The sequence below is a fragment of the Oryzias latipes genome, chromosome 7 (assembly GCF_053564925.1).
Source record: "Oryzias latipes strain Hd-rR chromosome 7, Olatipes_Hd-rR_3.1".
Lineage (NCBI taxonomy): Eukaryota > Metazoa > Chordata > Actinopteri > Beloniformes > Adrianichthyidae > Oryzias > Oryzias latipes.
Window position 1 is genome coordinate 30,476,539 of NC_136243.1, and position 24,984 is coordinate 30,501,522.

The window sequence follows — 24,984 nt, forward strand, 5'->3', positions numbered from 1 at the left end:
AATTAACATTCATTTCTCTTATCAAACTAAAACCTTTTAAATGTGTTCTGACAGCTTTCTCCTGATCATAACTTATCTCTGAAACAGGAAATGAAGTGATCAGCGCGGATTCAGCCCTGTATGGGCGTGCAGACAGAAACACCTGCAGCCAAAACAGGCCTTCAGGGCAGCTTGCCGACACATCCTGCTCCCAAAGTGGTACTCTTGGTTTTATCAAAGACAGGTACAACTTTCACAAACAATTGAGTTTTTTTTTATAGTTTCTTTATTTAAGTCAGTGAAAAAAAATCCAATTATCTGAAATAGTCTGTATCTGAGTTTAGGAGAATGTCAAAATAGGAGAAGAAAAAGCAACATCGTCAGTTCTTAAAAGATCTTGAGCATGTTTTCTCTCTTTAGATGTGAGATGAAGCAGAAGTGTGAGGTTCGAATGAGTGATGTTCGCAACCCAGATCCCTGCAGGGGGACCTTCAAATACCTCCAGACCGACTTCACTTGTTTAGCAGCAGGTAAGTGACATGTTTGCAAAGCAGTGAAGCAGCAAAACAACTTCAGGGAAATCTAATGACAGATCTGTTTCTGTTCATTTGACAGAAGTAGATATTACATGTGAAAATGATAAGGCCAAGCTGCACTGTGGTAAGAACACTGATCAACATCTCTGCATGGACTGAGTAATGGCTTTGTATTCATGCTAATGCCGCCATCTCCACATTTTTGCATGTAGAGGAAAAGGGATCCACCATTATTACCTTAATTGGAAGCAACAAGTCTACAGCAACAGAAAAAGACCAAATTTGTTGTGTATGTGACTGACAGTTAACATTATTTAACATGGGACCAACAGTGATTCAATAGAAAACTCTCATTTTGATCCATGTTTATGTTGCCTGACTTTATCAACTCAACCATATATTTTAACAACATAAAGATTCTTAACAATATTAGAAAATTAATGATTTCAACTCATTTATCTTTCACGCCTTCCAAAGTGGTATTAAAATTGATTGATTTTGTTCAAGTCCCATCCGGATCATCTTTTGATCTATTGTAAAAACCTCATTTAATTATGATTGTCATTTTTAGGCAAAATCCAAAAACTTGTGTCCTTTTACTGGACATAATTTCTGCAGAGCGGCAATAGTTAATCAGAAATTATCCACCAGGTTTTAAAAATAAAAAAAATGGACGTGACAAACTTTTTTCAAAGAACAGATGAGTCATTGAGTACCGCTACATGTAACAAAATTCAAGTCTGCTAAAACTATGCTATCAGTTTCAACAAGTTAATATATAAAAGAATTCTATGGGGTAAGATAACTGTCAATCAGAAACGTATGCATTAAAGCAAAATAAAAAATATATGAATACATCATTTAGTTTTTCGTTTGACATGTCTGTTTAACATACAACTCTTGCTTGTCATATTTGGGGGGGTTCGGGACCAGAGACACTTGCAAATATGCGAATATGGAGATGGGTTCTTGATAAACTGGAGGAGGCCTACGACTGATCGGTGAAACCGCGAATAAGCGGGTGAGCACTGTGTACACTTTGTTGGCAATGACAGCAGTCAAACGTTTTCTCTAAGTCTTCAGAAGGTCTTTACAAACTGTTGCTGGTATTTTTGGCCCATTACTCCATGCAGATCTCCTCTAGAGCAGTTATCTTTTGGGGGGCAACACAGACTTTCAACTCCCTCCAAAGATTGAGATCTGGAGACAGGCTAGGCAAAATAATCTTTAAAAAAAAAAAATCAAACAATGAGGTTTTCTGGATTTTTTTATTTTGTCTCTCATAGTTGAGGTGTCCGTATGATGAAAATTCTTCCTCTCATCTTTTTAAGTTGGAGAACACAATTGGTGGTTGACTAAATACTTTTTGGTCCCTCTGTATCTTTTAAAACATTTCCACAAAGAGTAGCCATCATTGTTTATTTTCTGTTGCACACAATTCCAAGAAAATCGGATGCATGTCACACAGCTCAACAATCTCAATGAATCTGCTTTGTTTCCGTAAATGTACAACTTTATATTCATGAAATTACAACTTTACTTTTGAAAAAGCATAACTTTATCAATGTAAAATTTTTATATAACAAATTTACAACTTTATTTTTGTAAAATGTTGACTTTCTTATAATTTCATGACTTTCTTCTTGTAGAATTTGGACGGATCTCATAATTTTCTGATTTTTCTCTCAGAATTTCACAACTTTATCCCCATTTATTTATTTGCTTTTATTGTGGCTCTTCGATGTAATTACATTTGAAATTATTCCAGAACAAAAAACAACAACTTTAGAACTACCAGATGACAGTCAAGTTGCTGATGTGGTCAGAGAGGTCGGTCTTGGATGGATAGGTCACCTTGAGGTTCCCGTCCTGGTCAACAGTGCGGAGCTGCTGGACCACCAGCTGACTGGAGGTTTCTGAACTGGGGGAGGGATTTGGTGCAGCGTCGACTTCCCCGTCTGACCCCACCTCCTCCTGGTGCTCTGCGGTGAACTTGTTCAACTCTGCCATTTTCTGGGCAGACAGACGTTGTACATTAAGGAAGGTGAAAGGAAAATGCAGCATCTTTAGTAAAAATGATAAACTGGGTGCATCAAAATGCAGCAGGTTTGTTTATATTTACAAAATAAAATACACAGCAAGCCTCTTCTAAATTATCTTTTTTTTAAACATAATAATCAGGCAAATTAAACTTTTATATTTTATAATGTTGTTAATATTTTCTCAAAAAACTTTAGTAATAAAAGATGCTATTAACATGCAAATAACAAATGAAACTCCCCTAGCATGTATGCAACATAAAAATAGTGTCTTACCACAATAAGAGCATCCATAATATCCTTGCAGGTCTGCAGGCTGGTTGCACTCGTTACTTCTAAGAACAGCTCCTTAGTCGTCTTCTTGATCTGTAAAGAAAACGAATATGTGTTGATATTTTATCTTCATCCTAAATAAGACAACAATATAGAATTTAAAAGAAACAACGTAAAAAAAAAGAAGATTGGCACTTTAATTTCTTACAATATCAGTGTGGACAAAACATCCACCAGAATAAAAGCAGCGCTTTCTAATGATCACACCTTGGTCTTCTCACTGTTGGTGATGGGTGGGAAGGAGATCACATCTCCCTCTGCATCAACCAGGCAGGGATACTGAGGTTTTCCCTGCAGAAGCTGCAGGTATCTGTCAAGAAAACAAATGAACTTACAAAGACAAAAAAAAATAAAATATAAGGTTTCCTTTATTATAGGTTATCTAGCAATGCAGAGGCTGCACGAGGTCCTCAGGGTTTTCTTTAAAAGATAAACCCTTGGTGGAGCAGCGCCACTGATGTTCACTGGTGTTGCACCTGACACTCTTTTAGACATTTTTTCTGTGGTTTTATAAAACTCTTGGGGATTCAATAAATAAAATCATTATAAATCTCATCCATTTCAGCCACAGTAATCTTCATTACCAGTCCTTTTTGGAGGTACTGGTATGGACGCTTTTGCATGCCCTTTAATTCCCAATCATCTTCTGATCTATTGTAAAACAGTCCCCAGTGGTCTCTTAATTATGATTGTGCCGCTTTTACGCAAAATAAAAACAAACTGTGGCATTTTTTGTAGGACATAGTATCTGCAGAGCGGCAGGAGTTCATCAGAAACTCGCCACTGAGTTGTGGGTGGGACTGTTGGCACAGCCTCCCCTGAGATTCTCATCATCCCTTTGTTAGCATACTCTCCTGCTAGCTTACAGCCCCCCCCCATCCCAAACCTAACAACAACAGCAGCGATTTCCGGAGGAAAACAAAGATGTACGTGAAAAACTGCATTTTTTCATCTGCTCCTAGTTTACAACGATTTGGATAAAGACAAACTCAGAAATGCACTTTTAAGCTTAATTTTCTTTATATATATGCATCTATCATAAGTAAAATGTTACGAGAACATGTTAAAAACACCAGAAACATGATTTTCATCAGAGTGGGTCATTAAAGCAATTGATTCACTGGTTGAGAGAACGACACTTGGTGTTTTAGCAAGTGGGAAAACTGTGATTCACTGATATTTTCTTTGTCTTCTGTTTGTTCTGGTGTTGACATTTGGACCCTGAGACCGTAACAACAAATTCTATCCTATTTCACTGATTCAATAGAAAAAAGGCAGAAATGCTGCCTCCTACGTTTTGTTTGAAACAGCAAATTTCTGGGTTTCTTTGTGTGTTCAGACAAACGCAGCAAAAAGCCACAGACACACTGATGTGACAGAACATTTTTTCCACATCTTTTATACAAAAAAATCCAGTTTGGAGAGAATCCTTCCTGGGTCATATCCAGGAGGTACTGACTTGTGAAGGCCTGTGACGTTCTGCCGTTTCTTCTGCTTCCTCAGCTCGTCCGCCTCTAACTGAAGCAGTCTGATCAGCTCCACTGCTGTCATCTCCTTCCGACCCAGCGGCACAACCTGCTCAGGAGCAACAAACACACAACTGCAGGTGAGGGGCGGCGGCACACGCTGCCATCCAGTCTCCGTGCAGCAGCGTACCTTCAGCTGGGTGGGGGTCTTGACGGCGTACACGAGCGGCCCTTTGAGAAGCTCCGCGTCATGAGTAGCGATGGTTGCAATGGTTCTTTTGCCGCACAAGTCATCGTGGAGTTTCATCTGGAAGCACAGGTTACCTTTTCACTCAAGCCTTTGATTTCAGACACTTGTGGGAGGTTTTTTTTTTTTACCTGAGCCACCAGAAAGCGTTTCAGGGAATTCCCAGGCTTCAGGTTCATGCCTCTAACCAAACAGCACACCAGGTACGGCCGAACATCTTTCACCTCAGCGCTCACTTGGACTGTGAGAGCTGTGGGGGCGTCTGAGACATGCAGGACCCTCACCACCATCTTCCTCACTTCCTCCACCTCCTCCGGGTCCTCTTCCACCTTCTCCTTCATCTTCCTCTGCTGCTGTTTTTTCTTCTTGTCGGCCCGGCGTCCTCCGTCTGCGTCACCTCCCTCCTCAGCCTGTCGTTCTCTCCCCTTCCCTCTCAGGTACTCCAGGATGGACTTGGTTTGGCAGCCGTTGACCATCTTCTCCAGACGTTTGTCACTCAGCTTGTTGCCTCTGAAGTTGATTTCCTTTAATTTGGGGCAGTCGCTCAGATTCCAGGGGATCTCATTTAGCTTGTTGTTGGCGAGGTCCAGAACCTTCAGAGAGAACAAAAGCAGCTCAGCGGATTGTGACGATAAAAAGGGGTTCTTAGTTTGATATTTAAAAACCACTCCGATCATCTTTTGATTTTTTTTTAAATGTTTGCAGTGATCTTTTCATTATGATTTATGCTGTTTTATTGATTTTTTTTTTGCCAAAATCATAAAACCAGTGGATTTCTAGGATATAGTTTCTGCAGGACGGCAGCACATTAGAAACCAGCCACTAAGTTGTTGGCGCAGAGCAACCCCCACCCAATGATGTGGCCTCTGAGGCATTTTTTCAGAAGTTCTTCAAATAAAAAGTGCCTACAAAAATATTAGCTTTGATCACCTCAAAACAGTTCTTTGACCCCTGCAGAATAAATGTTCTGAACAAACCATTGGGCACTAGATCTGAGACGTATGACCAACCAACGCTAAAAAAGAAAGAAAGATCAATAATCCATTCAATGATGGTATTTATAGCCACAAATAAACAACCCCAAAAGATATGGGTTGTCTGGAGAAGCTATGAGATGTCTGGAGAAGACGTCAGGTGTCTGGAAAAGACATGAGGTGTCTGACATAAAGGTCAAGTGTCTGGAGAAGACTTGAGGTATATGACGAAGATGTCAGGTGTCTGCAAAAGACGTCAGACATCTGGAGAAGACTCCAGATGTGTGGATAAGACGTCAGGTGTCTGGAGAAGAGGCCAGATGTCTGGAGAAGACGCCAGATGTCTGGATAAGACCCCAGGTGTCTGGAGAAGACATGAGGTGTCTGACGAAAAGGTCAGGTGTCTGGAGAAAACGCCAGATGTCTGGAGAAGACATGAGGTGTCTGGAGAAGACGTCAGGTGTCTGGAGAAGACGTCAGGTGTCTGGAGAAGACGTCAGGTGTCTGGAGAAGACTTGAGGTGTCTGGAGAAGACGTCAGGTGTCTGGAGAAGACGTCAGGTGTCTGGAGAAGACTTGAGGTGTATGACGAAGACGCCAGATGTCTGGAGAAGAGGCCAGATGTCTGGATAAGACGTCAGGTGTCTGGAGAAGACCCCAGATGTCTGGAGAAGACTTGAGGTGTCTGGAGAAGACGTCAGGTGTCTGGAGAAGACGTCAGGTGTCTGTAGAAGACTTGAGGTGTATGACGAAGACGCCAGATGTCTGGAGAAGAGGCCAGATGTCTGGAGAAGACGCCAGATGTCTGGAGAAGACTCCAGATGTCTGGATAAGACGTCAGGTGTCTGAAGAAGAGGCCAGATGTCTGGAGAAGACTCTAGATGTCTGGAGAAGACGCTAGGTGTCTGGAGAAGACTTGAGGTGTCTGACGAAGATGTCAGGTGTCTGGGGAAGACGCCAGATATCTGGAGAAGACGCCAGATGTCTGGAGAAGACGCTAGGTGTCTGGAGAAGACTTGAGGTGTCTGACGAAGATGTCAGGTGTCTGGGGAAGACGCCAGATGTCTGGAGAAGACTTGAGGTGTCTGGAGAAGACCCCAGATGTCTGGAGAAGACGCCAGATGTCTGAAGAAGACTTGAGGTGTCTGACGAAGACGTCAGGTGTCTGACGAAGATGTCAGGTGTCTGCAAAAGACGTCAGATGTCTGGAGAACACTCCAGATGTCTGGAGAAGACGCCAGATGTCTGGAGAAGACGCCAGATGTCTGGATAAGACGTCAGGTGTCTGAAGAAGACTTGAGGTGTCTGACGAAGACGTCAGGTGTCTGCAAAAGACGTCAGATGTCTGGAGAACACTCCAGATGTCTGGATAAGACCCCAGATGTCTGGAGAAGACTTGAGGTGTCTGACAAAGACGTCAGGTGTCTGGAGAAGACGCCAGATGTCTGGAGAAGACGCCAGCCGTCTGGAGAACACGGAGAAGATGTCAGGTGAGAAGCTGAGCAGAAGCTGAGCAGACCTTCAGAGCAGCGAGCTGATGAATGTCTCCACTGAGCTCCTGGATGCAGTTATCAGAAGCCACCAAGGAGCTGAGCAGTTCCAGGTCCCTGGAGAAGAGGTCCGGGGGGAAGGCTGTGAGGCGGTTCTTGGAGACGTTGATGGTGGAGAGTTTAGAGCATCGGCTGAGTCCATCCGGCAGAAGCTCCAGGCTGTTGCAGCTGGCGTTCAGAGTCCTCAGCTCCGGCAGCTGGGTGATCTCCTCCGGTACCGCCGTGAGGTTGTTGACCGAAACGTCCAGGACCTTCAGAGCCTTGAGGCGGCCGATGACGTGCGGGATGGAGGCGAGCTTGTTTCTGCACAGGATGAGGCTCTGGAGGTTCGTCAGGAGTTGGATGTCCGCGTGGATCTCCGTCAAGCTCGGACACTGGCTAACCTCCAGGTAATTGAGCAGCTTTAAGGAGTAGATGGAGGCGTCGAGTCCCTGGTTGGAGGAGACCCTCTCGTCTATGGCGGGGCCGTGAAGAACCAGTTCACGCCTCTTCTCTGTCGCTGCTTTTTCTATTTCTGGCCAAACGTCTGTGTCATCCATCCTGCTGCTCAAGCTAGAACGGATGAAGCACGCGCGGCAGACCAACAGGACGGCTTCCGGTTCATTTCCGGTTATTTCAAAATAACACAACAGTGCTTGACGACACACGTCTGTGAAGAAGAGGCATCACATTTACATGTACTAATGCAGTAAAACGCTGAAATATATATTTTTTCCAAATGTAATATTTATTTTTTCTTTACTTTCTTTTAGTTTTATTATAAATAAAAGGCCCCGCTTTTATATTGAAGTGGACAAGTTAAAGGAATTTTGAGCAGTGCGCCCTCATGTGGCGCATATCGGTACTGTTGTTTCAAAGGCACTGCAGGAGTTTCTGGGGATTTCAAGCATAAATCCACACGCAGCCCCTTCAGCCGACTCTTACTGAAATACTTTTAATACTAACAAACTTTTATTGTTGTTAGGAACAGCATTAATATCAGGTTGGGTAAGGACACCATAATTGATGTAGTTAGCAGGTTATTTTGATGCCAATACAAAAAAAAACTTTACAAAATAATATAATTTTGTGTTTTTAAGGGTTTGTAAATTCCTGTTTCAATTACCCAATTCGACCTGTGTCTGGCTTTTAGGCACCATGGCTGTCCGGTTAAAAAGAAAAAAAAATTCTGTCAAAAACATGGGATTTTTATCTCAATCTCTCATTTTAAATTCATCAGTATTTATTCAATCAGTTGCCATAGTAACTCAGTCTGTGAACCTGATATGTTGAGCCTTGATGCATTCTCTCCTCCCACATGAACCTGCAGAGGTTTTCAGGATCAACAACATCTTAGTTCCACATTCTCTGACTGAACGACTGCTCAGATTATTTATTTCAACTGTTTATTTTTTTTCTCCAAAAGAAGCAATTTTACCTTTTGGGATGGTTCACTTTTACAATGTCAGAATAGTCCTCAGGAAAGTCTAGCATCTAGGGAAGAATGTAACACCTTAATGGATTTAATCTGCTTTTAAATTAGAGTTTGTGTGGAGAAAGAAGTCAGGACACTTCAGCTTTTCATCTCTTTATTTCTCATACTCCTTAAAAAAAAAAAAAAAAAAACGAAATCACGATTGAATATTAAATTATACCAGCTTAGTGATTAACTTTAGAAAACCTTTCATGTCCTCTGAACAGTATTTAGAAATGGTTTTGATAGCAGCAAATAAGGCACTTGAAGGTCTTTAAATGAAAATGTTTAAGGTCTTTCAGTTACACGCAGTAAAGGAATGTTTCTGCTTTACTCTGACACAAAGCTAACAAACATTTCACACATCACCAGATCGTCTGTTAACATGTAAGTTTGGAGATAAGTCTTCAAACTGAGTCCCGTTGATTCAGGAAGTCCTTTACCAAAGTTTGTCATATTTCCAGATTTACTGATGGTGTTGCAGATCAACCACTCTGTTTTACAAATTTAAATATCAATAATTATCAAACCTAAAAAAGGATTGCAAATCCGGCTGCAAAACTAAAAAAACGAATCCAAATGTATTTCATGTATAACTTTTTCTCTAATGTCTTAGAGCTGGGTCTTTCCCCATCCTGGGACAGTTTTCAGATTAAACTAAATCAAAGAGTTTTAGATATTCTAACTGTCAAACACGCGTCATTCGTACCAAAAGGCCCCCCCTTTGTAAACCACAGTGGATGCTGTGTTGAGAAGGGGGGGTCCCTGAGAGGCAGGTCGATGAAGGAAACAGTTTCCTGACGTCATCTGACGGAATGTTCTGGTGTTCAGACCTGCAGGTAAAAACTGAAGGATTCCGTGTTGGGACGTCAGTTTAGCACCATTTCCTGCTCTTTACCCTCGTCTTCGTCGGTGGTGGAGTCTTGATCGCTTTCCTGCCGTAACAGCGGCAGCGCCAGCTTGGAGCTCCTGTTGTGCTGCTGCAGAGACGGCAGTTTATCTGCGGAAAACAACGCTTACATTACTTCAAACACACACAGTAACAGAAGCAAAACGATTTCTTTAAATAAAATAGCAAGAAAAGAAAAAAATGGAAAAATACTTTGATCTGTTACATTTTATTTATTTAAAAAAAAGATATAAAATCGTTCGATGAAGTCAAAGGATAGAATCCCAGAGGATGTGGGTTGTGACCAGATGGACTGATTCGAAAGTAATACAGTATGAATATAGAGGAAAATGACAGCCCATGCAGAGACGAATGAACAGAGAAACGTGGAAATAAAAAATATTTAAATTACATTCATTAAGTACAAATGTAAAGAATATAAAAAGCACAAGTACATAAAACATTTTTAACTCTTATTTTTTATTAAAGCCATTTTGGTCATAGAAAATAATACAACACAATTTTTCTGTACTGCACTTGTTTCATCTGTCCACTAGGGGGCACTGCAGATCACCAAAATATTTGTTGAAGGCCATATTTTCCACATTAAGCAAAAATGAAATTAAGACAACTTTTTGGTATTTTTGTAACTCTGTCGGAGAATTATTGAGCTTTCCGTGTTTTATTGGTTAAAAAAATGAAATGACATTATTTACTTTTAAGTACATAAAGTTGAGTGTTTTTGTTCAAGACAAAAAGGTACTATTCCTATACAATAATATGATAATTATAAATATGTACTTTATACATGATCTTGTTTTATTTTATTTTTTTGTTAAAATTGAAAGTAAAAATGCCCTAAGATGGATCTGACTTCAGTCTATTTAGATTGATTCTCTCTTACTTTTCCTATGATTTATTTCTTGTTTTAAATCTTTGTATATCAAAACTTCTGCAGCTTAGACCTTAAAGACTTGTAAAGAGTTCATTTGCCATGTTTGTGTATAAAAAAAAGCTTCCCTCCACACATTCTGTCATTCGTCTGCTTTTTGAGAGGTGCTGAAGGATTGATTTTTAATTTAAAAAAAACATTAAAAAAAGCAGCTCTTACTTTTGGAGTAATACGTTTTTAGTCCCACATGTAATGAGATGCCGCAAAGACACACAGCGAATCCCAGCCAGTTGAGCATGCTCAGTTCGTCTCCCATCAGGGATGCAGCCAAAAGCAGCGTGCACACCTCCTGCACGTGGACAGCAGAACAAACAAACAAGCTGAATGTCGGGTAAATCTGAAGCCTGACATACAAACAGTAACTACAGTCCTACAGTCCAGAAAGCAGTTTACCTTGAAGTGAAGGGTGGGGCTGTGAAGGGTGGTGAAGGGTGGGACTTTCCAGATCTTTTACATTCATAGGTATTTGGGTCAAATCAGAGTCAGTTTAAAGGGACCGAAAATTTCTGATTAGATTAAAAACACAAAACGGGACATTTGAAAACAGTTGTAAACTCGAAAGGGACACATTGTAAACCTGAAGGAAATATTGAAAAACCAAATCAACCAAATCATCACTACTGTTCACAGTTTTGGGGGAAACGGATTACAAAGTAATGAATTACTGTAATTTAATTACTTTTGACAGTAAAGCAGGAACGTAACGAACTACAGATCAAATTTCGGAGATTAATTACAATTACTGGACTACAGAAACCCCTGATACTTCATTACTTACGGTAGGTTTTGCTGACTGACATTTTCTCTCAGTTAAATGAAACAAAGTGGAGGTTAATTTCAAAAAAGGAAAAAGGCGTAACTGCGCAAAGACACACATTCGGACGCCCAGATTTGGGGAATTGGTCAAAGTACAGACATGCCCTCATTGCTGCCGTCACATAGCCTTCCTTGATTTAGGTTTATAGTTTTTTTAGTTTTTGAAGTTTCAAATTTCCTTTTTTCTTCTCAAACAATTTCTTCAAGTTTACATTGTGCGTTTTTGAGTCCAAAAGCTGTTTACATTTTTTTTTCTTTTCAAATATTGAATCTGGCTTTTCCATCACTTTAAGGCGACTCTGATTTGGGCCCAGAGAACCACCTACCGGTACTTTACAGCATAACGCACACTTTAGCGCACAACATGCAGAGATCCAGTTGTTTGTCCGGATTTTAGAGACTCACTCCTGTTTAAACTTCTGAAACTGTTCCTTTAGAACTTGTGATGTCAAATGCTTTTATTGTGAAATGTCAGAGCTGAGGCTCCCTAACAAAGACTTCCTTCTGCAGATAAATGCAGGCAGGGAAAGGAAGCACACTCTGGTGTTTCTAGAGTGAGTAAATTGTGAGTGATTTTCTTTCAGCTGCACATTTAGGTGGAAGCCATGCTTTATATCTATACTGCAGGAGTGGGAACAGAGCGCTGCACTCCTGCTTGTTCTCCAGCAAATCCCTGTTCTTATAGATTGGGCACACCTGATCTAAGAAATCAGTCGTGAGAATTGCAATGATACCTGGAAAATACGCAGACACACCAGCCTTTGTGGCCCTGAATTGCTCACCCCCTGCTTTTCACTCAAATCTACACCCAGTTTTCTAAAGGAGACCCCTGGAAAGGAGCTAAAGAAAACCAGAATTACCAGGAAAGTAGGGAATCCAAAATAAATGGCCAAAAAGAGAGACCACTGTTAACACAAAAAACCCCAAAACAAGCAGAACTTACACGATCATTTCAGAAATACCTTAAAGATTCCTGATATGGACAAAGTGAGGCTGGAGGTTTTGGAGACCAGCAGGAACTCTGAGAATCCCAGACCAAAGGCCAGCAGGCCACCGACGGTCAGCGTGAAGAGGGAATACAGGAGAGGACGGAGCTCAGTCACCCGGAACAGCTTCTCCGACATGCTGAGGTTCAGAGCTGCAGAGAGAACACCATGAAGAGCGCTCAGATCTGTCCGTTCCCCCGTTCACGTCACCTGAATACCATAAATGCTGGGAGCAGAGCTTGTGAGCCCAGAACGGAGCAGAACCGCTGTGCTTACAAACTCGCTCCTCCTCACTCACAGCTGGAGCGCCTCAGTGAAGACGTTTGGAAGCTGGACTCACCTTCATTGTACAGAAAGAGAGGGAAAAGACCCAGAAACATCAGAGGCTGTAAGTGGTACATGGCATCGATTGGGTTCTGAAGGCCTGAAAGAGACAAAGAAAGAAGAAGAGCCGTCATGAGGGATAACTCCTCCCGTTTCAGGTTAAAAGCAACTGTTTTTATAGAGCCACCAGACTGACCCAGCTCAGCTTTCTGCATGAGGAGCTGTGTGAGGGTCCAGCGGATTCCTCCGATGAAGGCTGCCAGCAGCACCATGACGAAGCCCTCCATGTTGAACTGGGTTGAGTGGAACGTAAACATAAAGAGCCCGGTGGAGATGAGCAGGACCACCAGGATCAGGAAGGGGTTCTGGATGAACAAAGCCAAGGATCAAACAGTGTGATTGATGGGAGCTGATGTATTGTTAAAGTGTTTTTTTGTTTTGTTTCTTATGATTGTGCCGTTTTTAGCCAAAATAAAATAAAAAAACTGTCATTTTCTGGAGACATCCGGCCTGCCTCATCCTCGCTGTTGCTTAGAGCTCTGAGAAAGGAGCTTGTGACCCGTCCAGAGTATTTTCTATGTCACAAAAAAAACTTTTTTGGGTCTGCTCCTGATTCACAATGTTTTAAATAAAGAAAAGCTCAGAAATGGAATTTTTAGCCAACTTTTCTCGTCCATAAAATGCCACAAGACCATGTAGAAAAAATAAAAAACACTGTTTTCATCAGAGTGAGTCTTTAAAGATAAAGTCCCAGGATTTGTCACATTGGTTTGACCTCACGACCGTCTAGCCTCAGGCCAGACACTCTACCACAGGTCCACTGAGCGGGTCTGAGCTTTCATATGTGTGTGTCCTGAAGGTTTATTTTAAAAGAAACATGAGTTTTACTGATGAACAAAAGACTTTGATGTATTTATTGGCGTAAAAACTGAGCAATGTGACTGAATGGAATTAGACTTCAGAAAGCTGCATCACACAGGAAGTGCAGGGCTCGACATAGCCATTTGTCCGCTGGCCCGGTCCTGTTTTTCGAGCAGTACGGACCACAAGACTTTACTTTTTACTTGTCCGCTTGGGCCACTAAAATATCTAACAATTAATACATTTTTCACCTTTTACAATGAAGTATATTTTGCGAAAACGTGTAGATTTACCTCGTCTCTATAATTCACTTTTTCTGCTAGTCCTGTGTTCAGACTTCAAGGGTTTCTATGGGAAACCTTTTATCATTCTTCTCCTCCTCTCCCGCCTGCGCGCGGCTGTCACTGCCGAGCACCACGCGGCACGCGCTCACTCAATTTTTTTTCAAACTTTATTGAATGTAACAATTCAATACTAAACAATGTTAAACAGCAACAACGAAGGAACAAGCCAGTGGGTTATTATTACATTTTAGGCAGATATATTTAAACTGACACACATATCAGCGCGCCCCCTGGTGGTTTTTCACCGCGATGATCATAAATCCAACACCGTCACTGAAGAGAGACTGAAGCATGTCAGAGATGTGGAAGACATGGCAGGAATAGATAGGAATATGTTAGTAGTTATTAATTAGTAGTATGGACAGCAAGATATTTAATGAATGCATTGAAGATGAAACTGTATGCACTAAGCTTTAAGCTGAATGTCAAAGAATCAAAGGCAACTCAAAATACCTGAATCTCAGACTCAAATGGAGTATAAGGTCAAACTACTTAATTTTGTTTTTCTTTACAACACTGTAAGCAGTAAGTATTTCTAGTTAGCTGAATGATCTCAGTAATTTAATTGTATTTAATTTTTCAATTATTTTATTTAATTAGTTAACTAAAGTAACTAAAAAGTAAATGTAACTTTGCAACAGTAACAAAAAGCAGAATCTTAAGGCAGTCAGGGCAAAAAAGTCAATAAAACTTCTTAACTATTGATTAGGAACAAATGTGAAATAGCAGTGATTAGAAGCAGCATGAAAACTTCTTAACTAGTGTTAACTACTACACTGCAGCGCTCTCTTCAAAACATCTGAAACAGACTAGAGCAGATTTAAGTTTGATATGCTCTATTTTCAGTCATTGAAAAGTGTATAAATAAGTGCTAGATGTCACCAGAATGCACCAAATTGCACCATATTAAAATTTTCCGGGGGGGCATGCCCCCGGACCCCCCCTAAAGTTGCAAGCACCTGCGGAGCGGCGGGTCTCGCTGTGCGCGGTGTCGGGCCAGTAACTTTCAAAAACTACTGGCCCTGTGGGCCAGTGCAAATTTCTGGGCTATGTCAACCCCTGAAGTGGAAAGGCTCTTGGACATTTCCAATGTCATCACCAGACAATTCAAAAGGAGGATTTAGGTCTGATCACAGGCTTTACTGTTCATTGTAATTGTTTCTGTATTTGATTCTATAAATTTAGATTTAACCTGTCATCCATGAGTAAAGTTCTTTCACAAAAATACAGAAACCGTTTGTTAAATGACTGCAGAATAATCAAAGCTACAAAAAACTTCACACTTTTAATTTGATTAAACATCTTATTTCCTGCTGTTAGTTTGTTAGGGTCACTCACCGGCTCCTCAAGTTTAAAGATGAGGGAGAAGAAGAGGATGAAGAGCACCGCAGAAGACTTGGTCATGGTGTATCTTTGAAGGACAGAGAAGAAGCTCAGGAACGTGACGGACGGTGAACTCCGTTCCGATAAACCGTCCCTGCCGGAACGGATCCTTTTTTCAAAGCTGCCAACTTACAAGCTGATGGTGATGAAGAGGAAGCTCCAGTTGGAAAGTCCGATATCCAGCGCTGTTGCCATGGCTGCAGATGAAAACAACTCAAAAGAGGACTTTTGGAAAACAGAAACATGCTGAGCAAAAATCAACAAGTGCGCTTGCTGGTTGAAAGGCTCAAACTGCAGCAGGTCTGTGCCATGACAGCAGTTTGCTTCCATACATGTAAAGCCCAGAAAAGGATTTCATCTGCATCCTGAATCCAGCAGTCAGTCAGGAAAAAAAGGTCTAACGAGGGCAGTTTTGTGCTGAGAGTAGACAGCACTCTAATGGACGTGCATTTCCTGCAGGAATCCATCCTGGATAACAAATGTCTGTTCAGAGGGGTGAGGAGGAGATCTGGCTGTGACCTGGACCTTGTTTAAGAAGAAATGATATCAAGCTGCGACTGGATATTGCCATTCACGACGGAGTGGATTCTGGACACTAACAGTCGCTGATGAGCATTTAGGAACCGAAAACCAAACAGACTGAAATGGTTATCAGCAGATTATCTTCCTTTTTTTGTTTATCTTCAACAGAGATGGTGTTTTTCCTGTAAAAATGATGTACAATCTGCTTGCAACGTGTATTTTCAAGTATTCATTGAGGTCAATGTATTATCCCTAGTCTGGACTTTGGTCGTGCTTTATTGACATGATAAGGGGCTTTTATTGATCCTCTTCATCCTCTGTAGCAGAGTTTCTCACCTGTGGGAGCCACTTTTCTGAAGTAAACCGCCCATTTCAGAACAACGCGGGGTTTCCCAGTCCACAGCTGCAAGATGGACCGCGTCAGAGCCGACAGGCCGAAGATGACGGCTAAATGGACCAGCGTCATGAAGATCGGAAAATGGAAACCCTGAGTGAGAAGAAGCAAAGGAGCAGATGAAACTTCTGTTGGTTATCATCCACGGCGTCTGACATGCTGCTGCGCTCCATCTCACCTTCATCAGCCATTTGTTGTAGAAGGTGATGCCTATAGAGAAGACATAGTAAAAGAGGACCAGCCCAACGGTGCGGGTCGTCCGGCAGACAAACTGAAGCGGGCACGCCATTCAGGACAACCTGGCTCAGCTGCCCAGGACAAAAACTTACAGTCCAGAGGTCACAGCTCTGCATCCTCTGCTACATCCCATAATGCCACGCTGGGGAGTATAAAAAAAAAAACAACAACAACAAACAGATTTGATGTTAGGATTACGGTAAACTGTAAACTAATCCAAGTTCTGCTTTGGGACGAGGAAGAAAATAAGAACTGAAGCAGAACTATGAAGCCACGAGGAATGTCTGGATTCATCAGGGACAGAAAAACTAAACCATCCTTTGTTTAAGAAAGAAAATACACCTTTTTCATCCGAACAGTCTTTGTTTCCTTTAAAATGTCAGCTTTTCCAGCTAATTAAAGTCAGGGATACGTTTTTTTGGGGCCAAAACAGGTTAAACTGTTTATTTACAATTTAAAGAACTACTGTTCAGTTAAGACTTTTTTAAACATGCATTTCTTGAAATAAGATTTAAATCTCAGATTGAGGAAATAGAAGCTCAATGTTGACGAGGGTTACTGATTTCCTCGCCAATCTCTAGCAAAACCAGACAAAAGAGGAACCACGTTGCGAAATGTTGACACTAAACATAAACTTTTCAAGCAGAAGCTGCTCCGAAGTTGATTAAGTTAAAGATCTATCGGCGCGTTTTTAAGTTTTCAACACAGCGGTTTAGCAGCTGCTCTTATAAACCTTTTTAACAGTTCGTCTGGCTTTGAAAGAGATTAACTGTTTTTCGACTGACACTCCTAAAGCCAATACAGACTGTCATATAGTGTCTATTTTTGACGTAAAAGCTAACTCAGAATCCAGTAAAACCTATTTTATTACACGTGAAAAAAAGGAACTCACTCGGAAATCTGTGTGACATCAGTGTTCTTTAAATAAAGCACCCAAATAAGAAAAAACAGGAAAAACTAACGAACAAAGGCTACAAAATGAAGATCTTTCAAGGTTTTTTTTTTTTTACAGTCAGCTGTGTCGCCTACATTGCCGATACTGAGGATTCAGCTGTCTTCTTCTTTGGTAGAACTTTGGTAGAACAGAAACATTGTATCTGTTCTACTGCCACCAGGAGGTTAGGGTGTGTAAATGCAGCTATTTTTTCATTTTTTTTTAAATAAAACTTTATTTGTTTAGTCATGCTGGAATAAACATTTACCGGTAATCAGGAATATGGAATAACAACAATGGCTGAAGGAGAAAAAGTCAAAAATTGAGAGATGCAATGCAAGAGATAACTTAAAATAAAAAAAATTGGCAATATTTCAACAAATTGTTGTTTTTTGTTTGTTAAAGAGACTTAAAATAAGTTTTACAAAAAAGTAATTTAAAAAGAAGTTCAACAAAGGAGATGTATGTATATATATACATACATCAGAAACTTCTAAATCCAAATTGTCCACGAATAAGTGAACATCAGCTAAACAAAAAGAGGGAATATATTGCGTGTTTTTACAAATATAAAAGACGTGTTGTAATGTTTCTGTTTGAGATGAGCAAATACAGATTGAAATTTAAGTATTTTATGTTAAACAGTTCGACTGGCTCTGGTATTTTAACAAATAAGATGGGAAACGAAACCGGTTTTGGCACTTAAAGTACTTTTAATATATATATGCAGAGAACAATAAAAAAAATAGTACAAAATAACAAAAAGCCTGAAAGTGTGCTACTGCATGAGTGTTATTATTGGAATTTTCAGTAAATGTACAGTTCATTTCTTTAAAGTTACTGCTCTGCAGAAGTTACCTCTCTGGTCCCTTAAAGTTTTATTAAGTATGCTTAGGTATAAATATGAGTATAGTGAGTCTACTATAGACCATGTTTGTCGGTGCAGTCTAGTATACTTACTTAATACATCTTCAGAATAAATTGTAACATTTTACTGACAGTATGTAAAAAGTAAACTTCAAGTACACAACCTCAATTTTATAGAGACTATTCACACGCACTTAATTGAAATGTAGCCAGCGCTGATTTTTTTTCTGGGCCGCTCAAACCCAGAGGAAGGGTTAATTTTAGGATTACTGGTCAAGGTAAATACTTATTTTCATCGACGCAATAGAAAAAGGTCACTTGTTTTCATTCCTGTTTTTTTTTTTTTTTTTTTTACCCTAGTGCGGGACAGCAAGCCTTTACACTCGGTCGGACGGAAAGAGAGCGAGAAAATAAATGCGGGGAACCCATTTGTTACTTTAATTTTAAATACGTGCGGCCAGCAATAAAAATCCAGCCTTGAATGCACTGAAAATACGTGCGGGAAATGCAGCAATGTGCCATATTCTCTTCTCCACCACCTGGGCTTGTTTACACAGGACGGGGCAGATCAGGGAGCTTGAGCAATATTTTTTACTTTCTTTATAATATAATACATTTTTGGAATGCCACTTTTTTCAAATTTATGTTGTCGTTTCTGGAAGTTCTTTTATATATGATGTACTCCCTCTGTCCAGCAGGCGGCAGTGTAGTTTTTCTTTCCATATTTCCATGTGTGTTTGTGATCAGCTCTAAACCACCGAAGAAGTGAAGAGGGGAGGTTTGTTGTTGCGCCAACGTGCTGTTTCCGGTAGAATTTTGTCTTCTTTGGCTCACCAAATTATTTTGAATGCAGATTTTCTCGTGAACGCGTCTTCTCGGGTGGAATGGCGGACGAGGAGGATGAGGCCGGCTTTGAGGAGGAGCTGGAGGACGGCTACGGCGGCGTGGATGTGGGTCACGGGCGGAGGAAGCGGCTTTTCTCCAAAGAGCTCCGCTGCATGATGTACGGCTTCGGGGACGACCAGAACCCCTACACGGAGTCCGTGGACATCCTGGAGGACCTGGTGATCGAGTTCATCACGGAGATGACCCACAAAGCCATGTCTTTTGGGCGGCAGGGCCGCGTCCAGGTGGAGGACATCGTTTTCCTGATCCGCAAAGACCCCCGGAAGTTCGCCCGAGTCAAAGACCTGCTGACCATGAACGAGGAGCTGAAGAGAGCCCGCAAAGCCTTCGATGAGGCCAACTATGGATCCTGAGGACCGCAGAGGAGAACTGAACTCTGACTGACCCTTTTCTCTTCAGCAAAAATGGAAACACCGTTTTTCGTGTGTGACAGTTTATTATTATTTTTTTAAACTTAATGAATCGTATCATACAAATCTACTAATGTAATTTTAAGTTCTTACATTATAACTTACATTTGCCTTGGTCTTTATAATAAATTAAAACTTTATCTAGATGAGAAATTTCAGAATTAAAGTCAAAAATAGAAGAACTGACACTAAAATGTTTTTCTTTTTTCCTTTTTAACTAATTAACAACTTCCAGCCAAATAATCAATTTATCTCATTTATTGAGGTGACTGCTTAAATTTAGGTCATGGCATCTGGACTTATAATCCTCCAATAAGAAAGACTTCCTGTTTCCTGTATTTTTGCTTATTTTTATTTTTTTAGAATAGAAGACTTGTATAAAGGGAAATGAGCTTAAAATTGCATTTATGAGTATTTCATAATTTAAATCCTTGTGAATCAAGAACAGGTGAAAAAATGCTGTTTGAAAAAGCTAATAGTTCTGATATGGAAGCTACTACTGCTCTGCTCCACATACGTCTTTGTTTTCCTCTTCTGGACCAAAACTGTAGAGCTCGATTGCTCCATTATTGCTTGCCATTTTTGTTGTTTCAGTAATGTTAAGCTGGGGTATGAGGGGCTGTAAACTAGGGATTGTGTAATCAAGGAGATAATGGGAGCTGAGGGCAGGCTCACTTCCACCAACGGTGGAATGAACTCCTACCACTCTGCAGAAACTATGTGATGCAGGCTACACTAACGATACAGGTTTTTTGATTAGCCTAAAAACTACATACCTTTAACCATAATTAAAAGACTACTAGGAATGCTTTTACAAAAGATGATTGGAATGGGGTTTCATAAACACTTTTCAGTTTAAAACCCACAATTGACACAGAATGTTCTAAAAGTGGAGCCACATTTTACACAAATAGAGAGACTTAATTACAGACAAGATTTAGGTAAACTGATTCAGGCTTTATCTTCTGCAGGATTGACTGTTGCATCAGTCTTCTGTTTACTCTCTCTAATATACAGTTCATTCAGAAATGTCTGTACAGTAGTACAAACAAGTCCCACTAGAGGGCAGCAAACCCTTTAAAATCCCTGCAGATGCTGGATGAATCAAACGTTTTTTTTTCAAAGCCAACCTTTCCGATTGCAGCACTATCAAAACTTTTTCCAGCGTTTTAAAGCTTTTATAAACCCTCCATTATTTATTTATGCTATTTGTTTTTACTAACTTTAACTTCAGCCATTGTTTTCTGGTATGACATGGTTTATGTGGATGATAGTTAACGTAAAAAAGACATTTAAATCAGAAATACATGAAAAAAAACAAAGCTTTACTGTGAGCTCTTCTTAAAAATGGTTTAAAGTTGAAGAAAAATACATTTTTGTATTTCTCTGACTGTATTTTCTAACTAAGACCATACCTAACAATCACATCCGGAACACATAGCATTTAAATATCAATTATAAACAAGTATCTCAGGTAGCAACAGTGTGGGATGATGCTTTTTCAAATTCAGGCCCTGGAATCCCCTTATGACTAAATGATTTCCTTGGAGCTTATTGTATGTCAAATTCTTCTGGACTTGAGCCTGCAGCTTTTTCAGCTGCTTTCTCCTGAAACAGAAGCCCAAACAAGCAGAGCATCACAGACTTTTTAAACTTCTCAGTCTGTGACGTTTGACAGAGTCGCTGCATCTGCCTGGCAGGACGACAGCTGCTGGTTCAAACCCAGACACAGTAGGGCACACGCCGCTCATTCATGTATGGAAATCAGATGAGGACCGTGACGGCGCAGTTACCTCCAGACCCTCCCAGTTCCCCCCTTCTCCACCCACCACACACTTTGTGCTCCATGTCCTGTGGGGATTCACCCCTCGTTGAACCCCCAGACACCCTCCTCCCCATCAGAACTGGAGGTGTGTCTCCATTTCTCTGGAGAATACTTTCACCATCCATCATTTCTTCTCCTTCCCTTTGTTCGGCTCTCACCCCTTTTTTTTCTTTATTACGGCTAATGCAGCAGAAATGAAGATTGAAGGCAGGAAACCGGCTTGAAATCAATATGGGACGTTAACCAAACTAACGGCAGTGGCGCCCTGACAGAAGGCAGATGCAGCCACCCTGAGCTGACAGCAGGGCGGCATGCGCGGCGGTCCCACAGCTTACTCAGCTCAGGAGGAACTGGGGGGGCAGACAGAGTCACGACTCTGCAACAAACCCCACACACTGCAGAAGTAGGTCACAGAGAGCAAAATCCTGCTCTGATGGTGTGTGGCCTCACAATCCTCTGTCACTGGTTTGATCCCTCTTCCCTCCTGCAGAACCGTAAGGCCTTGCACAGAACTGGGTCACATCATCCCCCAAATTATCCTGTCGTCATTTTCCTTTCATGTTCTGCACTGCTTGGTGGTATACTGGAGGGCCCGGCGCTTTCAGCTCCCTGTTGGCTCCCATGGAAGGATGACTAAGAATGAAATGAATGCAGCTTAAATGAGATTTTGGAGCATTCAGTAGCACAATACTGATCCCCAAATGTGCTTCCATTCTCCATTTTAGTCTTGGTTTTATTTAGAACATTTTTCAGGTCATCCCTGAAGATCCAAGACTGTCATCCAAGAATCCTTCCCTAACTCAACCTTTTGAAAAGAAAGGAAAATGTCTTTATTTTTTCAGAGTCTTTTTCTGCATAAAAGAGGCAGGGAGGAAATAAAATCTTGTTTTTTGAACATGTTCTGTTAAAAAATAAAAGACAAGATTTTGACATAACAGACCAGCAAATCACAATAAGTCCAACAGAAAGTCTGATCCCTCTGACTGTGCCGGAAAACCTTTGCTCTCCTGTTTCTGTATCACACTTTTAACAAAGCACAAGTCACTTTTTCAAATTGTATTCCTCTGTATCCCTGTACATTTATTTTTCCAAATTTTTGCATGGTTTACATCAGAAAACACAGTTTGACATGATCTGCAAAAAATAAAGCGATCATCAAACCCATTTCTGCACTCATTCAGTCGATGAGAGAATGCCAGTCTTTTTTCTTTTTTTGCATGATGACCTACATAAAATGCTTTATCAGCACCGAGCTTCTTCTCTTTGTTTTCCTTCGTCACGCTCCTCCTCAGTTCTTTCTCTGACAGAATGAAGCAGAGGTCTTCAGAGCACGAAAGCGCTGTCTGGTTCTGGGGATTTGGCTTCTTATTTCAGTTTTTTTACCCTGGTTTCCATACAGTGTGCTGTTATAATACAAGCAAAGTTTGCTTTAGCAAGACTGAAATGTTCTGGGGGTTTTTTGTACTTTGTACGAAATCAAACAGATAAAGATGAGGTTACGGAGAGGTGATAAATGAATAAATCACAACACATTCTGACAAAATTAAACTTTTAAAACAAAAACCTTAAGATGGAAAGCAGTGTCAGTCTTAAAGGGTCACAAAGATATTTCAGCATCTTTGGGACGACACAGAAGCACAAGGAAAGCCATCATGGAAAAAACATCAAACAGAAATGTTGGAAACTACCCAAAAAAACAACAACACAAGAATACAACAAGATCTCAATTCAATGGGCTGTGTGAAGCAGAGCATGGAAAGAAATGTTTAATTCAGAGTTCATAATTCAACAGTCAGCAAGAATCCAGACCAAAAAAACTGATTTCACATTTCACAGGAACATGTGGATCATTCCCAGGAAGTTTGGAAAAGTATTTTGAAGACTGAGACAAAAAGGAACTTTCTGGAAGATCTGTTTCCTGTTGCATCCAGAGTAAAACTATCATTCAAACATGGTGGTAGTGGTTTGATGGTGTGGAATGAATGTCTTTCATCGATTAATGAAACCAAGAAAACGTAGCTATTGCTCTGGAACAATAATCCAAACAACAGCAGGTTCACCTCTGAATGGATCCAAATGAAAGTTCTGGATCTGGATTTTTATCTGAATAAAGTTCTGTTTTGATAGCCTTAGATATTCAAATCTGAAAATGGAAACAATTCTGCTCGGCATTGCCAGACATGGAAAACATTTTTTGACTTTTAGATTTTGATAATGTACTTTTTCATGTTGGAACAGATGATTTTAGGAAAAATGTTTTCCCCGAACAAAAGTTAAGATTTAAAATCTGTATTTGTTGTAATGACCCATTTTGTGTCATAATAAAATTAGCCTGCTGGTCTGTGGGAAAAATATGCAAAAGGAAAAAAATGAAACAAGCCTTTTTAGAGAATTGTATGTTTATTTTAATATGCACCTGCATGAACATATAAACCCAGATTTTTTGTATTTTATTTTGCAGTGTCATTTCCTTTTATTACTTTATTTAAGATTGAAACTTGTAGGTATTTTTTTCCAATACAAAATACATGTATAAATGATTGAATTCATTCTATAATTTTAATATGAAGTTTCATATCAACAAAAAGGCCTTAGTTTTATACTTTTGCACACTTTTGTGTAATTTTTGAAGCCTGTTGAGACAACTGTGTTGTAATATTGGTCTATAAAAAAGACAATTGAATTGAATTAGCTTTTTTCCCTAATGCATCCGCAAAACAAAAAACAAAAAAACAAAAACGTTTTTAAGTCATTCTTTACTGCCTGCAAAGCAAAACGTTAAATTTTCTTTTTCCTATAAGCAATATTGTGAGGTTGATTCTAATGAGCTTAGTTACCATGGAAACAAGTTGTTGCCCTGAGATCTGTGACCTTTAACTTTGTGTCAGGAAACCTTTCGTTTCATGATAGATCACATGTGGACACAATAGCGGCCCTGAACAGATTAGATTTCCATAAATGTTGTAATTAACTTAGAGAACATTAATCTCTGCTGGCGTGAAAGGCTGTCTAAACTTTTACAGCTTTGACCGGTGCTTCCTAGTAATGTGGCAGAACTCATTTAGACTCTATGTATCTGGTGATAATTGTTGTTTTTGTTCATTCAAAAAAACTGAAGAAAAAGAGAAAGACTAACAAGCCATTAGCATGCCTGTCTTTGACTCTAATAGCGCCAGCTATTAGCTGACCAAAATGTGTTTCAAAATAAAAAAAATGTGCTGTTCAAAGCATCTTACAAACAATAAATGTCCACAAAATGACATTTAGAAATAAAGAGGAAAAAAAAAATCATGAATCAGGATCGAAGGAAATACATCATAGTAGTAGGTTTAGGGGCTGCCATCTGGACTTTATAGTTAGAAGATGTTTCACCTCTTCTCCAAAAGGCTTTGTCAATTCGGCCTTTTGGAGAAGAGGTGAAACGTCTTCCAACTTTAAAAACTAAGTCTAGATGAAGACCCCTAAACCTACTACTATGATGGGATCAACCTGGATGAATGAGAGTCTTCATCGACTTAACGAAATGCAGTAAAGAAACACAATTCTTTACTTCCTAGTTTTGAAGAAAAGCCCTTTGACACATTTAGTGATCATACCAGATTCATACTGCACATATTCTAATATATATATAATGCTCAGATCATCTTTTGATCTATTGTAAAATGGTCCCAGCGGCCTTTGAATTATTATCATGCAGTTTTTAGCCCAGATCAAAAAACCTGTGTTGTTTTTTATTCGACAGTAGTTACCGGTATTAT

General features: G+C 40.2%; 3 protein-coding genes across 6 annotated transcripts; 1 reads left to right on the plus strand and 2 right to left on the minus strand.

Moving 5' to 3' along the window:
* Positions 1 to 1,920: 1,920 nt before the first annotated feature.
* lrrc47 (leucine rich repeat containing 47) lies at positions 1,921 to 7,726 on the minus strand. Its single transcript, XM_004070315.5, has 7 exons — positions 7,093 to 7,726; positions 4,732 to 5,193; positions 4,544 to 4,660; positions 4,347 to 4,462; positions 3,095 to 3,197; positions 2,831 to 2,920; positions 1,921 to 2,528 (listed from the first exon to the last, which is right to left on the minus strand). The coding sequence occupies exons 1-7, from the start codon at positions 7,660 to 7,662 to the stop codon at positions 2,307 to 2,309; spliced, it is 1,680 nt and encodes a 559-aa protein (XP_004070363.3). The 5' UTR covers positions 7,663 to 7,726; the 3' UTR covers positions 1,921 to 2,306.
* Positions 7,727 to 8,674: 948 nt separating this feature from the next.
* On the minus strand, positions 8,675 to 17,383 carry LOC101157129 (solute carrier family 35 member H1). 4 transcript variants are annotated; one of them, XM_020704467.3, is made up of 11 exons: positions 17,177 to 17,358; positions 16,377 to 16,426; positions 16,226 to 16,257; positions 15,990 to 16,140; positions 15,265 to 15,328; positions 15,087 to 15,159; positions 12,740 to 12,908; positions 12,560 to 12,643; positions 12,196 to 12,371; positions 10,577 to 10,706; positions 8,675 to 9,576 (listed from the first exon to the last, which is right to left on the minus strand). In XM_020704467.3, exons 3-11 carry the CDS (start codon positions 16,229 to 16,231, stop codon positions 9,446 to 9,448), a joined length of 984 nt encoding a protein of 327 aa, XP_020560126.1. In that variant the 5' UTR covers positions 16,232 to 16,257; positions 16,377 to 16,426; positions 17,177 to 17,358; the 3' UTR covers positions 8,675 to 9,445. The 4 variants fall into 4 exon arrangements, with proteins under 4 accessions (XP_020560126.1, XP_004070362.1, XP_020560125.1 ...); XM_004070314.5 differs by having other exon boundaries at positions 16,226 to 16,426; positions 17,177 to 17,383; XM_020704466.3 differs by having other exon boundaries at positions 16,226 to 16,426; positions 17,295 to 17,346.
* Positions 17,384 to 18,709: 1,326 nt separating this feature from the next.
* Positions 18,710 to 19,805, plus strand: LOC101156891 (transcription initiation factor TFIID subunit 13). Its single transcript, XM_011476816.4, has 2 exons — positions 18,710 to 18,863; positions 18,939 to 19,805. Exon 2 carries the CDS (start codon positions 18,970 to 18,972, stop codon positions 19,342 to 19,344), a length of 375 nt encoding a protein of 124 aa, XP_011475118.1. The 5' UTR covers positions 18,710 to 18,863; positions 18,939 to 18,969; the 3' UTR covers positions 19,345 to 19,805.
* Positions 19,806 to 24,984: the final 5,179 nt, after the last annotated feature.

What these genes read in the sequence shown, in the direction of transcription:
- lrrc47 (XM_004070315.5), bottom strand. Translation starts at nt 7,662, where the DNA reads ATGGATGACACAGACGTTTGGCCAGAAATAGAAAAAGCAGCGACAGAG. An exon ending in ATCAGCTCGCTGCTCTGAAG is followed by an intron (nt 5,194 to 7,092) that starts GTCTGCTCAGCT and finishes TTCTCTCTGAAG; the next exon opens with GTTCTGGACCTCGCCAACAA. An exon ending in TTATGGATGCTCTTATTGTG is followed by an intron (nt 2,529 to 2,830) that starts GTAAGACACTAT and finishes CTGTCTGCCCAG; the next exon opens with AAAATGGCAGAGTTGAACAA.
- LOC101157129 (XM_004070314.5), bottom strand. Translation starts at nt 16,336, where the DNA reads ATGGCGTGCCCGCTTCAGTTTGTCTGCCGGACGACCCGCACCGTTGGG. An exon ending in ACAACAAATGGCTGATGAAG is followed by an intron (nt 16,141 to 16,225) that starts GTGAGATGGAGC and finishes CTTCTCACTCAG; the next exon opens with GGTTTCCATTTTCCGATCTT. An exon ending in CCATATCAGGAATCTTTAAG is followed by an intron (nt 10,707 to 12,195) that starts GTATTTCTGAAA and finishes GTCCACGTGCAG; the next exon opens with GAGGTGTGCACGCTGCTTTT.
- LOC101156891 (XM_011476816.4), top strand. Translation starts at nt 18,970, where the DNA reads ATGGCGGACGAGGAGGATGAGGCCGGCTTTGAGGAGGAGCTGGAGGAC.